The 16,843-nt window shown below is 39.4% G+C and overlaps 1 protein-coding gene across 2 annotated transcripts in view; it reads left to right on the forward strand.

Moving 5' to 3' along the window:
• The window catches only part of BARD1 (BRCA1 associated RING domain 1), an 86,867-nt gene that overhangs the window by 40,494 nt on the left and 29,530 nt on the right, over positions 1-16,843 (forward strand). For both annotated transcript variants that reach the window (XM_013972552.2, XM_018059882.1), the window contains 2 exons: positions 3,995-4,075; positions 5,767-5,939. In XM_013972552.2, coding sequence (XP_013828006.2) covers positions 3,995-4,075; positions 5,767-5,939 — 254 coding nt within the window. The remainder of the gene's footprint in view (positions 1-3,994; positions 4,076-5,766; positions 5,940-16,843) is intronic.

Here is a 16,843-nt window from a genome sequence, read left to right on the forward strand (position 1 = left end):
GCTTTTTAATATGCTGTCTAGGGTGGTCATAATTTTCCTTCTTAGGAGTAAGCGTCTTTTAATTTCATGGCTGCAGTCACCATCTGCAGTGATTTTGGAGCCCCTCAAAATAAAGTCAGCCACTGTTTCCATTGTTTCCCCATCTATTTCACATGAAGTGATGGGACCAGATGCCATGATCTTAGTTTTCTGAATGTTGAGCTTTAAGCCAACTTTTTCACTCTCCTCTTTCACTTTCATCAAGAGGCTCTTTAGTTCTTCTTAACTTTCTGCCATAAAGGGGGGTGTCATCTACAAATCTGAGGTTATTGATATTTCTCCCGGCAAGTCTTGATTTGATTACAGCTTGTGCTTCCTCCAGCCCAGTGTTTCTCATGATGTTCTCTGCATATAATTTAAATAAGCAGGGTGACAATATACAGCCTTGACGTACTCCTTTTCCTATTTGGAACCAATCTATTGTTCCATGTCCAGTTCTAACTGTTGCTTCCTGACCTGCATACAGGTTCCTCAAGAGGCAGGTCAGGTGGTCTGGTATTCCCATCTCTTTCAGAATCTTCCAGTTTATTGTGATCCACACAGTCAAACGCTTTGGCATAGTCAATAAAGTGGAAATAGATGTTTTTCTGGAACTCTCTTGCTTTCTTGATGTTCCAGTGGATATTGGCAATTTGATCTCTGGTTGCTCTACCTTTTCTAAAACCAGCTTGAACATCTGGAAGTTCACAGTTCACGTATTGCCTAAGCCTGGCTTGGAGAATTTTGAGTATTACTGTACAAGCGTGTGAGATGAGAGCAATTGTGTGGTAGTTTGAGCATTCTTTTGCATTGCCTTTCTTTGGGATTAGAATGAAAACTGACCTTTTCCAGTCCTGTGGCCACTGCTGAGTTTTCCAAATTTGCTGGCATATTCACAGCACTTTCACAGCATCATCTTTTAGGATTTGAAATAGCTCAACTGGAATTCCGTCACCTCCACTAACTTTGTTCGTACATGTCAGGGTAGTCTAGGGGTAGTATGTTAACATAAGACACCTTTGATAATATGAAGAGGTGACTTGAAAGAAAACTGCCTCCAGCTAGCAACTTTAAAAGAGATTCTCCTTTTAGTTTCCAAATTGTCGCTCTAATTGTCTACGTGACTTCCATATGACTCTTTATTCCACAGTTGTGTTTATATTATTTTACAGGCTTCTTTAATATGTTTTTGTGACTGCTGTGTAGAATTAGACTGAGGATATTTTTGAGAAGGTTTTTGTGTATTTTTTGTGTATACTTTGATTTTGAAGATTGGGAATGTGTATGGTTCTGGCAGTTCATCTGCCTCTGTATTCATGGGATTGTTTTAAAAAGTAAAATTTGTATCTTGACAGATGTTCCTGAGCTCATTTGGAACTGACTTAAACATAGTGCAACAGTAGCTAAATGTACGCTAACTTGCACCACAGGTGTAGAATTGCTCCTCTGAGGAACTGTGGGAAAAATTTTTTTTATTGGATGTGGTGCAACTGATTTGAAACATGTGGAGTGCTTGCTTTTTAGGCCCATTGAGTATTTAAGGTATTTTTGGTAATCTAGGAACTTAAGAATATATATTGCATGAAGATTTGTTTTTTTTTGTATTTTCAAAAACTGAGTAAGCTACCAGCTTAGATTTGCTGTATTTGCGAGGTAGTCTGAAACAGCCCATAAAAGCAAATGTTACTGTCTTGAGGGGATTTAGTGACTTCTACGTTTTCCAACCAATACAGAATAGCTTATTTCATAGAGTTGGGGCTGCTTATTGTAGGAGAGAGATTTCCTTCTCCCTGAAGAAGCTCTTCTCAAAACACAACATTGGTGTATGTAATTTTTATCACATGTAACTTTTATTTATTCAGCATTTCAGAGTAAGCTGTCATTTTTTTTTTTTTTTTTTGGAGAAAATAAGCCTTTCCTTTGCCTGAAAAATAACTTTGAGAAAATAAGGTGAATAGGATCACTCACACTCACCTAGAGTCAGACATCCTGGAATGTGAAGTCAAGTGGGCCTTAGGAAGCATCACTACGAACAAAGCTAGTGGAGGTGATGGAATTCCAGTTGGGCTATTTTAAATCCCAAAAGACAATGCTGTAAAAGTGCTGCACTCAATATGCCAGCAAATTTGGAAAACTCAGCAGTGGCCACAGGACTGGAAAAGGTCAGTTTTCATTCCAATCCCAAAGAAAAGCAATGCCAAAGAATGCTCAAACTACCACACAATTGCACTCATCTCACACACTAGTAAAGTAATGCTCAAAATTCTCCAAGCCAGGCTTCAGCAGTACATGAACCGTGAACTTCCAGATGTTCAAGCTGGTTTTAGAAAAGGCAGAGGAACAGAGATCAATTTGCCAACATCTGCTGCATCATCGAAAAAGCAAGAGAGTTTCAGAAAAACATCTATTTCTGCTTTATTGACTATGCCAAAGCCTTTGACTGTGTTGGTCACAATAAACTGGAAAATTCTGAAAGAGATGGGAATACCAGACAACCTGACCTGCCTCTTGAGAAACCTGTATACAAGTCAGGAAGCAACAGTTAGAACTGGACATGGAACAACAGACTGGTTCCAAATAGGAAAAAGAGTACATCAAGGCTGTATATTGTCACCCTGTTTGTATAACTTCTATGCAGAGTACATCATGAGAAACACTGGGCTGGTGGAAGCACAAGCTGTAATCAAGATTGCTGGGAGAAATATCAGTAACCTCAGATATGCAGATGACACCACCCTTATGGCAGAAAGTTAAGAAGAACTAGAGAGCCTCTTGATGAAGGTGAAAGAGGAGAGTGAAAAAGTTGGCTTAAAGCTCAACATTCAGAAAACTAAGATCATGGCATCCGGTCCTGTCACTTCATGGCAAATAGATGGGGAAACAGTAGCTGACTTTATTTTGGGGGGCTCCAAAATCACAGCAGATGGTGATTGCAGCCATGAATTTAAGAGATGCTTACTCCTTGGAAGGAAAATTATGACCAACCTAGACAGCATATTAAAAAACAGAGACATTACTTTGTCAACAAAGGTCCGTCTAGTCAAGGTTATGGTTTTTCCAGTGGTCATGTATGGATATGAGAGTTGGACTATAAAGAAAGGTTAGCGCTGAAGAATTCATGCTTTTGAACTGTGGTGTTGGAGGAGACTCTTGAGAGTCCTTTGGATGGCAAGGAGATCCAAGCAGTCCATCCTAAAGGAGATTAGTCTTGGGCGTTCATTGGAAGGACTGATGTTGAAGCTGAAACTCCAGTTCTTTGGCCACCTGATGCGAAGAGCTGACTCATTTGAAAAGACCCTGATGCTGGGAAAGTTTGAAGGCAGGAGGAGAAGGGGACGACGAAGAATGAGACAGTTGGATGGCATCACCGACTCAATGGATATCGGTTTGGGTGGACTCCGGGAGTTGGTGATGGACAGGGAAGCCTAGCGTACCGCGGTTCATAGGGTCGCAAGGAGTCGGACCCGACTGAGCCACTGAACTGAACTGAAACTAAATTGGTGTCTTGAGGATAAGTTGATTAACTACCAGTAAGACTCCAGTTTTGGGTTTAACATTGGCTTCACCAAGATGCCCTCTTGGCTTTAATTTTGTTTTAAATGATAATAAGAAACCATTTTCTTATATGTTCAAAAAGGATGTTTTTCACAAATGAAATGGTGACTTTAAAAACTTCATTATGATCAGATGAACTTTGGCTACTGTCCTTGGTATTTTGACATGAATTTTGATATAGGTTGCTAATATCAGAGATACTGGAGTCTGTTCAGAGATGGACTACATGAGTTTGAGTTGGTATCTCAGAACAATCCATGAATGAGTAACTTATTATTTATTGACTCATGAGCAATGGGTATAGAACAGGTTTAAATTGTATCTTGAAGAAGACAGAATCTTAAAGAAGAAATACAAAATCATGAGTTTTTTTTTCTTTTCCTTTATAATTTTTAATTTTACTTTCTCATTGTTCTACTAGGGCGACATCCCTTCTGTTGAATACCTCTTACAAAGTGGAAGCGACCCCAATGTTAAAGACCATGCTGGATGGACACCATTGGTAGTTTTCTTCTTGTTTGTTTTTTATTATCTTTCTGTTTATGGTTTATAGTTATTATAGTTATGTAGGTTTCTATATATCCCCCTCTCCCATATATATATAATCTCTTTTTAATCTGAAGAACTCATATTTTAAATAAATAAGGGTAAATGTCATGTTTCATCTAGCTTTTCAGTTGTGCCAGGTGAAAAATTGCCTACCTTTTGACGGACTACTTCTAGATTTCAGAGTCTGGTTCCACTATATTGCTGAATTTACCGCATGTATGGAAAGCTAACTGCTACAACAGACGTTAGGCTCTGTTCTGCAGCACTGCATCTCATTGGAACCGCAATTTTCGGGAAAAAGAAGTCAAGAACTGGGTATAGGAATGTAGCACAAGGCAATGGTTGTTACTGAGGATCCGTCTTGGCCTCAGTAATAGCCTGTCCAATTACAGACACACAGAGGTAGTAGAAATCTTTGCTCACATTAAATAATTTTTAAAGTCTTTGCTTTTTATTGCTAGAAATACGATGTAAAGGACAGTCTGGAAAAAGGATGGCACAAGTACATGGAAACAAGTGCTATATGGACCATTGGGACAGTTAGCATGTGGTTTGAATACAACCATAGAATATCAAGAGATGAGATGGATACCCTTATTCTGTGAACTGTAAATTCGAAGAAATGGAGAGATTCTCATTAGACCAGGTGCAAAAAAGGTTTTAAACTCGTCTATACCGACTTCTCCCTGCAATGTTTTAAGCTGGGAGTGTTTATTCTGGATTAGAGTCCCTTTGTTGTTTGGACTCCACACACAGTCTGGCTAACCTTTTCAAAGAAAGGTTGATTTTTCTTTTAAACAACTAAGTCAAACTTTAATAAAAATTGGTGAATAATTTAGGGGACATGAGACCTAATTTGGAAATAGAAATAGACCAGAAGCATTCAGTGTGGTGTTTTGCCTATTAAGATTTGATGGTATGTGCTTAAAGGCATGGTATGCCAGAGATTTCTTAGAATACGACACAGTGGCATCGTTAGCAGATCATTAAACATAAGGAAGATTTGCAGTGTGAAGCATCTTTGAACACTCCACCATTCCCAGTTATGTCATTCATTAAGTTCCTTCTGAGCATCTCCTCTATGTTATATCTTTGTCACTGAGACCAGCCTTACAATATCTGTAGCTTCCACAACTAGAGGCTTGTCTTGTCAGTTCTCATTCTAAGATATTCACTTTGCTGGGTGCTTACGTATATATATGCCACTTGGCTTATGGCTAAGCAGTTGATTTAGTGAATACTTTTCAGCCTTGAAGGATTTCAGGTTTTATGCATGATCTGGTTTTGAAATATTTTCTGTGTTTTTTTTTTTTTTTTTTGCCCCTTGTTTTAAATTTCTTGCTATAGAGCAATTTAGGAGCTGTAATTGGACTAAAGCTACTTTTTCTTCCAAGTAAAGAGCGTTTGACCCAAGGCTCAAATGAGAAAAATCTTTTTTCATGAATTGCGTAAATCTTGATTGCTACCTATCTTACCTTTAAGACTGTTAAGAGTGATTTTACTCTGTCAATAACTTATGGTCTGTGTGAGTATTTAGGAAAGAACCAGTTTTCTGATTCGAGGTTCGTATTATTTTTCTGAAGTGTGGGTTTTGTTATTATTCATTGGTCTTCCTCATTACTCTTCTCACTCTCCTTTAATCAGCATGAAGCCTGCAATCACGGGCACCTGAAGGTGGTGGAATTGCTGCTCCAGCACAAGGCGTTGGTGAATACCACTGGGTATCAGAACGACTCACCCCTTCATGACGCAGTGAAGAATGGGCATGTGGACATTGTCAAGCTGCTACTTGCCTATGGAGCCTCCAGGGAGGCAGTGTAAGTAGTTCACCATAAAGCCTATTTTTTTTCTGCTGACTTTTTATTGAAACCAGGTCTTTGATGAAGCAGAGACTTTACTACCTAAGTTGATGACTGTTTCTTTTTTTTTTTCACAACTATATTTAAATGTGGCCAATATATTCTAGACTTAAAATCAGCATTCATGCCCTTTTCCTTTATAATTCTTACGTGTCGAAGGGAGGTGTACTCTTTTAATTCAGAAAGTTTTCAGATTAATTTTGGAAGCTTCGAGTTTCTGGAAAAAGTCATTCAGTTTTTATATAGATTGACTCATACTTATTAGTAAGGCAAGAGTTAGAAGCCTGTAAATAACTACTTTGTATGCTCCCTAGCACTTTAGAATTGTTGTAAATCTTCTATTCCTTTTCTTTTCCTGAATATTTAGTATAACCCCATTTAAAATATGTAAGAATTCAGATGTTAGGGAAGTGCAGTCAAATTATTTCTTAGATTTTTCAAATCATTCAAGTGAACCTCCAGGTAAATTGTTTCCCAGTATTGGAGCACAGAGACACATCAGTGAATGCTGGCGGCTGCATTTTAAAGTTGCTGTTGTCAAGAGTGTCACAAGTAAATGCTCCATGTGGATTTTATATCTGTAATCTCTAACTTGGTTCATGTCTCCCTATGTATTATTTTACTCTTTTTAATTAATGAAGTAGTTGGAATGAAAATGCAAGCATTGCCTCTCTGTTTACCCATTACTGCTGCAGGTTTGGAAGTAGCACACAGAAGTCAGGACTTGCTCTGTTTACAGAAGGGAATAAATATTACAAAATGCAGATCTTCTAGGTTTCATTTTTTAAAAAAATAGGTAATCATAAAACATAGTTGAAAGATAATAATGCAGGAATCTACTATACCTTGGTGCTGTTAGTTTTGGTGCTTTTAATGTCCTTTATTTCTCATCACATGTGATAAGGTGGTTGGGGCAAACTCAGAAAATACATCTCTTCTATTTCTTAAATTTTTTTAAAAAATTTTTTACGCACACGTCACATACATGTGTATTAGACTAGGCCGTGTGTTTGTGTGTATGTATACATATATACGTGTCTAACAGGTATGACCCTCTTGTTGGGATAGCGATCCATTTGGTAGAGCAGGTGGTTGCTTTGTTCAGGTGAAACAGAATAGTTCCTGTTCGTGGGCGCTTAAATCAGCCATGACTACTCTAACGAATGGAGCACTGGTCAGGGTGTTAGGGATTCCAGCTTTTATTTGTGACTCCATTATTGCCTTTATAGCTTCAGTCAGGGTCGTTTCTGTGCCTTGGTGTCCTCACCTATAAAACATGGGTGATGCCTGCTGCTCTTCTATTTCTTCAGAGTATAGTGGGGATTCATGAGCCAAAACACAGGATCTGTTGTATGGTCTGTACACCGTGATTCTTCACTGCACTGTGAAGCTCATTAATACACAGGGTGTGGGCCTAAGACACTAAGCGGGTCTGCTTTCAGAAGTGCCTTCTCAGATGGCTGTGTTGTTCCCAACAGGGTTATGGGGTGGAGCAGCAGGTGTCGGCACACCGCTAGCCCGTTACTGTCCAGTAGATCTTCCTGCACTGATGGAAATGCCCCGTGACAGGTGCAGGCACTCAGTAGCCACTGGACATCTCTTATTATTCAGCACTTGAAATGGAGCTGTTGCTACTGAGGAAATACATTTTAAAATATATTTTAATTAATTTAAATAGTCACATACGCCAGATGGTTACTGCATTGGCGAGCTGCTTGGTACCGTTTGGATAGTAGGGAAGGCAGGTTTATTTGGTGACTGAAGTCAGGAATGATTTGGGGTAGAGGATACTAAGGCAACTGTAGGACAATTGCAAGAGTTGATTTAATTTAAGGTGTAACAGACCGGGAGCTATTTCTAAACATCGTTATTCCTTCTGTTCTGGACTGTTGGTCATCATACTTAAGTATTTTCTGTATTTCTTGGTTTCTGTTTTATCTTGTGATAATTGCTGTTGACCTGATTAGCCTCGCCATTTCCTAACTGATCTCCTTTTCAGATTACTTTTCATACTACACAGCCCAAGAGCTTTCAAAATATACAGTTCTGGCCAAATGACTTACTTGCTTAAAACTCTTCCCGGTAACTCTTAACGTTTTTAAAACAGAAGTCAGACTTAAGAACTTGATTTGTAGAGCCTCAGGTAGTCCAGCTTTCCTCATCTCTCCAGCTCCGTCTCTCTGGTCCCTCCTGTTCCCCTTCTTCAACTTTTTTTGCACTAATGAAGTCGCTCAGCTGTGTCCGACTGTTTGCGACCCGTGGACTGTATGTAGCCCACCAAGCTCCTCCGTCCATGGGATTCTCCAGGCAAGAGTACTGGAGTGGGTTGCCATTTCCTTCTCCAGGGGATCGTCCTGACCGAGGGATCAAACCCAGGTTTCCCACATGGCAGGCAGACACTTTAACCTCTGCACCACCAGGAAAGCCCTTAAATTCAAGAATATAGTCTCTCAGAAAACCTCCTATAGAGACACAGAACTTCAGATTCAAGTGCTAACATCAAAGATTTCAAGGGAGGAAAGGAAGCCAGGTTGAAAGACGAGGGGGAGGAGGCGGGAGCGGGGGCGCCGAAAGGGGTGGCCTTACAGATGTCTCCTGCCACCTACAGACACCCAGGTGTTATGGGACTTTTCTCTGGGCCTCCAGAGAAGGGAGGACTGGAACTCGGCCCTACCAGAAATCAGACCAGACCAGAACCAGAATTCGAGTTCTCTACCAAGAGGAGGTGATCAGTCTCCAATCCTCAGCTCAGGCTGAGGGCCCTTCGACCAGATTCATGCGTCCAGGACCGGGAGACTAGAAAAACAGGGAAGGACAGGAGGGGTTAAGGAGAGGAAAGAGAGAGGGAAGGGGAGAGAGGGCAATAAGAGTCTCTTGTTCCTTACTGGTCAGGGCACTCTGGCCAGTTTTTGCACTAGCCTTTCTAAATTTTTATTTCCTTAAGATGTGCAAAGCTGTTTTTTCTCCTAACCATCAAATATGCTTTTGGTTTGTGTGGTATATTCTTCCTTTGGGTTTCATCTTAGGTATGGTTTGTTTTTGGCTGGCCTTCGCAAGTCCTTTGTATATGGTGCTTCCTCCTGGTTATAAATGGAGGTGGCAGTGTACCTGCTTCTTACTATCTTCCCGTTAGGCTGTGTGCTCTTGTGTTCCAGGGATTGTGCCTGCTCTCCCAGGCCCTCCTGAGTGCCTGATGTAGTCTGTTGTTGTTCCGTCACTAAGTCGTGTCCAACTCTGCGACACCATGGACTGTAGCATGCCAGGTAGTCTGAACCCACAGTTATTTGTAGAGTGAATTGGTAAGTCTTTGAATGCATAAAGAGTTTCCCTTGTGGCTCAGCTGGTAAAGAATCCTCTTGCAATGTGGAAGACCTGGGTTCGATCCCTGGGTTGAAAAGATCTGGAGAAGGGAAAGGCTCCCCATTCCAGTATTCTGGCCTGGAGAATTTCATGGACTGTATAGTCCATGGGGGCGCAAGGAGTTGGACATGACTGAACAACTTCTACTTTCATTTTTCTGAGTGCATAAAGGGCTTCCCTGGTGGCTCAGATGGTAAAGAATCTACCTGCAATGCAGGAGACCTGGGAAGTTCAGTTCATTCCTTGCGTTGGGAGGATCCACTGGAGAAGGGAATGGCAACTCACTCCATTATTCTTGCCTGGAATATCCCATGGAGAGACTGGTGGGCTACAGTCCATGGGGTCACAAAGAGCCGGACATGACTGAGCGACTAACACTTGCACTTTTCTGAATCCATAAAATGATGATATGTTTTTTCATCTCTTGGTTAAAGGGACAGACAAGATGAAAATAGGAATTGCCTCCCTCTGCTCCCAACTTCACTATAACTATGAAGAGAATGTGTAAATCTAAGTTTCCGTAAGCTGCACCTTATCTCGGATGGTAGAACTGGTTCCTGGTATTCATCGGCGTGAGCAAACGATGTATGCTCCCTGAGCAGAATTGTTAGTCTCTTGTCCATTGTTCATTCCTATTCCCTTTTGTGGGATCAAGGCCGCCCAAAGTAATTCTAGCCTTGACGTTTTTAAGGTCTATTTTTCTTTCTGCCAATGTTCTATATGTTGTTTTTCTAGAGTTAAGTATTAACAGGTGAGAACAGATGAAATTTGTTTCTGTGCTTTCCTTCATATCTGACATAGAGCATGGGAGGGGCTCGTGGAGACTTTGTAGGATTCTTACTACTCTTGTTTTTTTTTTCGCCTTAAGTTCATTTTCCATTTAAGCCGTTAATATCTCAGACTCTGAAATCTGAGTTGATAGGTGTGCTTCCATTTTTTTCTCTGCTTACCATGTATTTTACTCTTAATATATCTTGTCTCAGAGTAACCAGGACTAGACTTTTTCCATCTCTAGAAGAAGGATAGAGACGAGAAAGGGCAAAAACTGTTCTTTTATCCTTCCTTCTTTGGCCCTTGGTGCTTTGGCTAATTGAAGTTGTAGATAAATAGTGTCCTTTTGCCTATTCTAAATTTCTAAATACCATTCTTTAGCTCTAGAAGAGACATTTTGGAATCTTCTTCATTATCTCAAAGCTAAAGGCTTCTTTCTACTTAGATGCTTTCTTTTCATGAATTTCCAACAGAATGCGTGTTAGATTTTTCTCTTACCCTTTACATCTTCATCTCCCTAGTTGTTTTATCTGCTACTTTTATTCTAGTAGATGTGAACAGACATTTATGTTAGTGGTTACAGAATAGAATGATACATGTCTTCATAGCTCAATGCCCCCGAGATTCTATGAGTATCTAGGATAGGGGCTAGAAATAACGACTAGAGGAAGTCATGAAAGGTTTCCTAGAGGATGTAGCACTTCAACTGAATTTGAAGAAGAAGGATAAGAGGGTGGACTTTGCAGAAAGAGGATGATGGTTGCTAAGGTACTAGGCACTTGTTTCACTTCTAGGAGCTGATACAAGACTGGAATGAAGGGAGGGAGGATGGTGAGACAAGAGGCCAGAGAAGGTGGGCAGAGGCAGTGAAAGGCCTTGTGTGCTAAAGAGTTCACATATGAAGTTGAAAATTTTCACCTCCACACTGGGAAGGAATCCAATTGAAATTGATCCCAAATTGAAAAGGTCTGTTAAGTAATCAAGGGGAGAAGTAAAGAGAAGGATTAAATGATCATATATTAGCTTTTATTTTGTATTGCATTTGTCACAGTTTCCAGAGCAATATTATAAAATAATAGTGATAATCTTGGCACACTTGGCTTTATTCTCATTTTAGAAAAAATATTGGCCATAGGTTTACAGGTCAATATTAAGGTTGTATTAAAAATAATGATCTTGTCATACAGAAGGCTGACAGAGACATGAAAAAATACTCAAAATCACTAATTATTAGAGAAATGCAAATCAAAATATAATAAGATACCACCTCACACCAATCAGAATAGCCACCATAAGAAAAGTCTATAAATAGTGAATGCTGGAAGGGTGTGGAGGAAACACTGTTGATGGGACTGTAAATTGGTACAGCTCCTATGGAAAGATATATGGAAATTTCTTAAAAAAATAAAACTAGAGCTGCCATATGATCCAGGAATCCCACTGCTAGGAATATATCTGGAGAAAACTTTAATTGAAAAGATGCATGCCTACAAGTGTTCATAAAAGAACTATTCACAGTAGCCAAGACTTGGCAGCAACCTAAATGTCCGTCCACACAGGAATAGATAAAGAAGAGGTAGGATATGTATACAATGAAATAATAAGAGCTGGAATATTAATGGAACATTACTCCAAAATAAAATAGAATGAAATAATACCATATGCAGCAACATGGATGGACCTAGAGATTCTCTTCAGTGCAGTTCAGTTGCTCAGTCGTGTCCAACTCTTTTCGACCCCATGGACTGCAGCACACCAGGCCTCCTTGTCCATCACCAGCTCCCAGAGTTTATTCAAACTCATGTCCATAGAGTCGGTGATGCCATCCAACCATCTCATCCTCTATCGTCCCCTTCTCCTCCTGTCCCGAATCCCCCCCAGCATCAGGATCATTTCAAATGAGTTATTTCTTCGCATCAGGTGGCCAAAGTATTGGAGTTTCAGCCTCAGTATCAGTCCTTCCAATGATTATTCAGGATTGATTTTCTTTAGGATGGACTGGTTGGATCTCCTTGGAGTCCAAGGGACTCTCAAGAGTCTTCTCTAACACCACAGTTCAAAATCATCAATTCTTTGGCTCTCAGCTTTCATTTTAGTCCAACTCTTACATCCATACATGCCTACTGGAAGAATGGTAGCCTTGACTAATCAGGTCTTTGTTGGCAAAGTAATATCTCTGCTTTTTAATATGCTGTCTAGGTTGGTCATAACTTTTCTTCCAAGGAGCAAACGTCTTTTAATTTCATGGCAACAGTCATCATCTGCAGTGATTTTGGAGCCCGAAAAAATAAAGTCTGTCATTATTTCCATTGTTTCCCCATCTATTTGTCCATGAAGTGTTGGGACAAGATGCCATGATCTTAGTTTTCTGAATGTTGAGTTCTAAGCCAAATTTTTCACTCTTTTCTTTCGCTTTTTTCAAGAGGCTCTTTAGTTCTTCTTGGCTTTCTCCCATAAGGGTGGTGTAATCTGCATATCTGAGGTTATTGATCTTTCTCCTGGCAATCTTGATTCTAGCTTGTGCTTCATCCAGCCCAGCGTTTCTCATGATGTACTCTGCATATAAGTTAAATAAGCAGGGAATATACAGCCTTGACATATTCCTTTCCCTATTTGGAACTGGTCTTTTGTTCCATGTCCAGTTCTAATTGTTGCTTCCTTCTCACGAGTGAGGTCAGGTGATCTGATATTTCCATCTCTTAAAGAATTTTCCATGGTTTGTCATGATCCTCACAGTCAAAGGCTTGGGCATAGTCAATAAAGCAGAAGTAGATGGGTTTTTGGGACTCTCTTGCTTTTTTGATGATCCAGCAGCTGTTGGCAATTTGATCTCTGGTTCTTCTGCCTTTTCTAAATCCAGCTTGAAGGTGTGGAAGTTCATGGTTCATGTACTGTTAAAGTTCATGTACTGTTGGCTTGGAGGATTTTGAGCATTATTTTACTAGTGTGTGAGATGATTGCAGTTGTGCAGTACCTTGAGCATTCTTTGGCGTTGCCTTTCTTTGACATTGGAATGAAAGCTGATCTTTTCCATTCTTGTGCCCACTGCTGGGGTTTCCAAATTTGCTGGCATATTGAGTGTAGCACTTTCACAGCATCATCTTTTAGGATTTGAAATAGCTCAACTGGAATTCCATCACCTCTGCTAGCTTTGTTCATAGTGATTCTTCCTAAGGCCCCCTTAGTTCACATTCCAGGATGTTTGGCTCTAGGTGAGTGATCATACTATCATGATTATCTGGGTCGTGAAGATCTTTTTTGTATAGTTCTTCTTTGTATTCTTGCCACCTCTTCTTAATATCTTCTGTTTCTGTTAGGTCCATACCATTTCTGTCCTTTATTATGCCCATCTTTGCATAAAATGTTCCCTTGGTATCTGATTTTCTTGAAGAGATCTGTAGTCTTTCCCATTCTGTTGTTTCCCTCTATTTCTTTGCATTGATCACTGAGGAAGTCTTTATCTCTCTTTGCTCTTCTTTGGAACTCTGCATTCAAATGAGTGTATCTTTCCTTTTCTCCTTTGCCTTTAGCTTCTCTTCTATTCACAGCTATTTGTAAGACCTCCTCAGACAACCATTTGGCCTTTTTGCATTTCTTTTCCTTGTGGATAGTCTTGATCCCTGCCTCCTGTACAATGTCAGGAACCTCTGTCCATCGTTCTTCAGGGACTCTGTCTATGAGATATAATCCCTTGAATCTTATTTCTCACTCCACTGTAAAATTGTAAGGGATTTGATTTAGTTTATATCTGAATGGTCTAGTGGTTTTCCCTACTTCCTTCAATTTAAGTCTGAATTTGGCAGTAAGGAGTTTATGATCTGTACCACAGTCAGCTCCTGGTATTGTTTTTGCTGACTGTATATAGCTTCTCCATCTTTGGCTGCAAAGAATATAAACAATCTGATTTTGGTACTATCCTACTGAGCTAATTATCTTAGGTTATCATATCAGAGGTAATCACAGCAGAGATTATCATACTGAGTAAATCAGAAGGAAAAAGACAAATAGTGTATGATATCACTTACATGTGAAATCTAAAATATGATACAAATGAACTTATTTACGAAACAGAAACAGACTCACAGACATAGAAAACAAACAAGGGCAGTGGGGGTAAGAGAGGAATAAATCAGGAGTTTGGGATTAGCAGATACAAACCACTATATATAAAATAAAGAGCAAGGTCCTATTGTGTAGCACAGGGAACTCCTGTAATCAATAACCTGTAATTAACCATAGCGTAAAAGAATATGAAAAAGAATATATATATGTGTGTGTATGTGTATATATGTGTATGTATTTATAAATGTATGTATGTGTATATAACTGAATCACTTTGCTATATACCAACAACTAGCACATTGTAAGTCACCTATACTTCAATTAAAAAAAAAGATTTTCCTTCCGGTTATTTTACCATTTTTAAACAAGACTGGATTTTATTTTATTAAGTGATTTTGAGATGATCTTGCACTTTTTGCCTGTTGATGTTACTACCGCATTTAAAAATATTACTTCATGTTGCATTGTTGGGATAAACTTAGTGTACTGTGTTAATCTTTACACAAATAGTTCGTATTAGTTTCCTAGGATTTATTTAAGACTTTTGCATCTATAGCTATAAATTAGAATAATTTGTTGTTTTAACTTCCATTTTTTACCTTCAGGTTTTGATGTTAAAATGATACTTATAGTTCTTAAAAATAATCAGGATGCTTTCCACCTTCTCTGGTCTTGGGTATGTGAATAGAGTATCTAACAAATAATTCCCACCCTCCTTCCTGTTTCCCATCCCCTGTCCTTTGTCCCCAACCTGACATAACATTATTTATTTTGATCACTTTCATATAGTATATTTGGAGATATCTCTCAGTTTGGTTACTACTAGTAGTTATCACTCTGAAATTCTAATGTATTAACATTAGAATATAATGTATTGAATTAATGAAATTAATTAATTTAATGAAATTCTAATGTATTAACATTAACCTATATTCTACTAGGTTAATATAGGTACTAAAGAGAAGATGGAGTTTTTGTTATCCTTTTAATTTATCCTGAAATTGTCCCTGTGAACTATGAAACTAAGTTGTCTATTTTGTAGTTAAATCTGAGACCATATAAATGTATACTTCTGACTTTATCTTTGATTTTGATTTAATTTTAATATTCTATTTCTTTACTGTTTTCTTATAGTCACATTTTGCTTAGAATACTTTCTTAATGTGCTTTGAGCTTTTGCTGTGCAAACTGGCATTTTTTAAATGGCTCTTGCATTTGAATATAGTATTAATTTGCTTTTTCAAATCCTAAAAGATGATGCTGTGAAAGTGCTGCACTCAATATGCCAGCGAATTTGGAAAAAAAAGTCCATCTGGTCAAGGCAGTGGTTTTTCCAGTGGTCATATATGGATGTGAGATTTGGACTATAAAGAAAGCTGAGCACCGAAGAACTGATGCTTTTGAACTGTGGTGTTGGAGAAGACTCTTGGAGTCCCTTGGACTGCAAGGCGATCCAACCAGTCCATCCTAAAGGACATTAGTCCTGGGTGTTCATTGGAAGGACTGATGCTGAAACTGAAACTCCAATACTTTGGCCACCTCATGCAAAGAGTTGACTCATTGGGAAAGACCCTGATGCTGGGAGGAATTAGGGGCAGGAAGAGAAGGGGATGACAGAGGATGACATGGCTGGATGGCATTACCGAGTCGACGGACATGAGTTTCAGTGAACTCTGGGAGTTGTTGATGGACAGGGAGTCCTGTCGTGCTGCAGTTCATGGCGTCGCAAAGAGTCGGACATGACTGAGCTACTGAACTGAACTAAACTGAACTACTCCTTCGAAGGAAAGTTATGACCAACCTAGATAGCATATTATAAACCAGAGACATTACTTTGCCAACAATGGTCCGTCTAGTCAAGGCTACGATTTTTCCAGTAGTCATGTATGGATATGAGGGTTGGACTATAAAGAAAGTTGAGCACCGAAGAAGTGATGCTTTTGAACTGTGGTTTTGGGGAAGACTCTTGAGAGTCCCTTGGAGTGCAAGGAGATCCAGCCAGTCCATCCTAAAGGAGATCAGTCCTGGCTGTTCATTGAAGGGATTGATGTTGAAGCTGAAACTCCAATCCTCTGGCCACCTGATGCAGAGAGCTGACTTATACTGGGAAAGATGAGGGCTGAAGGAGAAGGGAATGACAGAGGGTGAGATGGTTGGATGGCATCACCAACTCAATGGGCATGGGTTTGGGTGGACTCCGGAAGTTGGTGATGGACAGGGAGGCCTGGTGTGTTGTGGTTCATGGGGTCACAAAGAGTTTGACACGACTGAGCAACTGAACTGAACTGATTAATTAGCTTAGCTCTGAATTTACTGTGTTTTGCATGAGACATTTACCCATTGTTACCCAGGAGGGAAAATTTGTTCTATTTTTAACTTCATATATGAAAATAAATTTCATATCTTATGTGTTTCTTTGTTGCTCAGAAATATGTTGGTAACTATTTAAAACCTCATAGGCTGTCCTTTCCCACGGCTTTCTATGTGTCTCAGAGTGAACCTAAAACAGAAAACTATTCCAGAAACATGAGAAGTATATTGATTGTTTGGAGCATATCATATGCTGTTTTTTTGTTTGTTTGTTTGTTTTAACAGAAATAGATAGAGTTCAGGATTTGATACTTGGTCAGAATAGGAAAGACTAGAGATCTCTTCAAGAAAATTAGAGA

Source organism: Capra hircus, chromosome 2 (assembly GCF_001704415.2).
Source record: "Capra hircus breed San Clemente chromosome 2, ASM170441v1, whole genome shotgun sequence".
NCBI classification, from domain to species: domain Eukaryota; kingdom Metazoa; phylum Chordata; class Mammalia; order Artiodactyla; family Bovidae; genus Capra; species Capra hircus.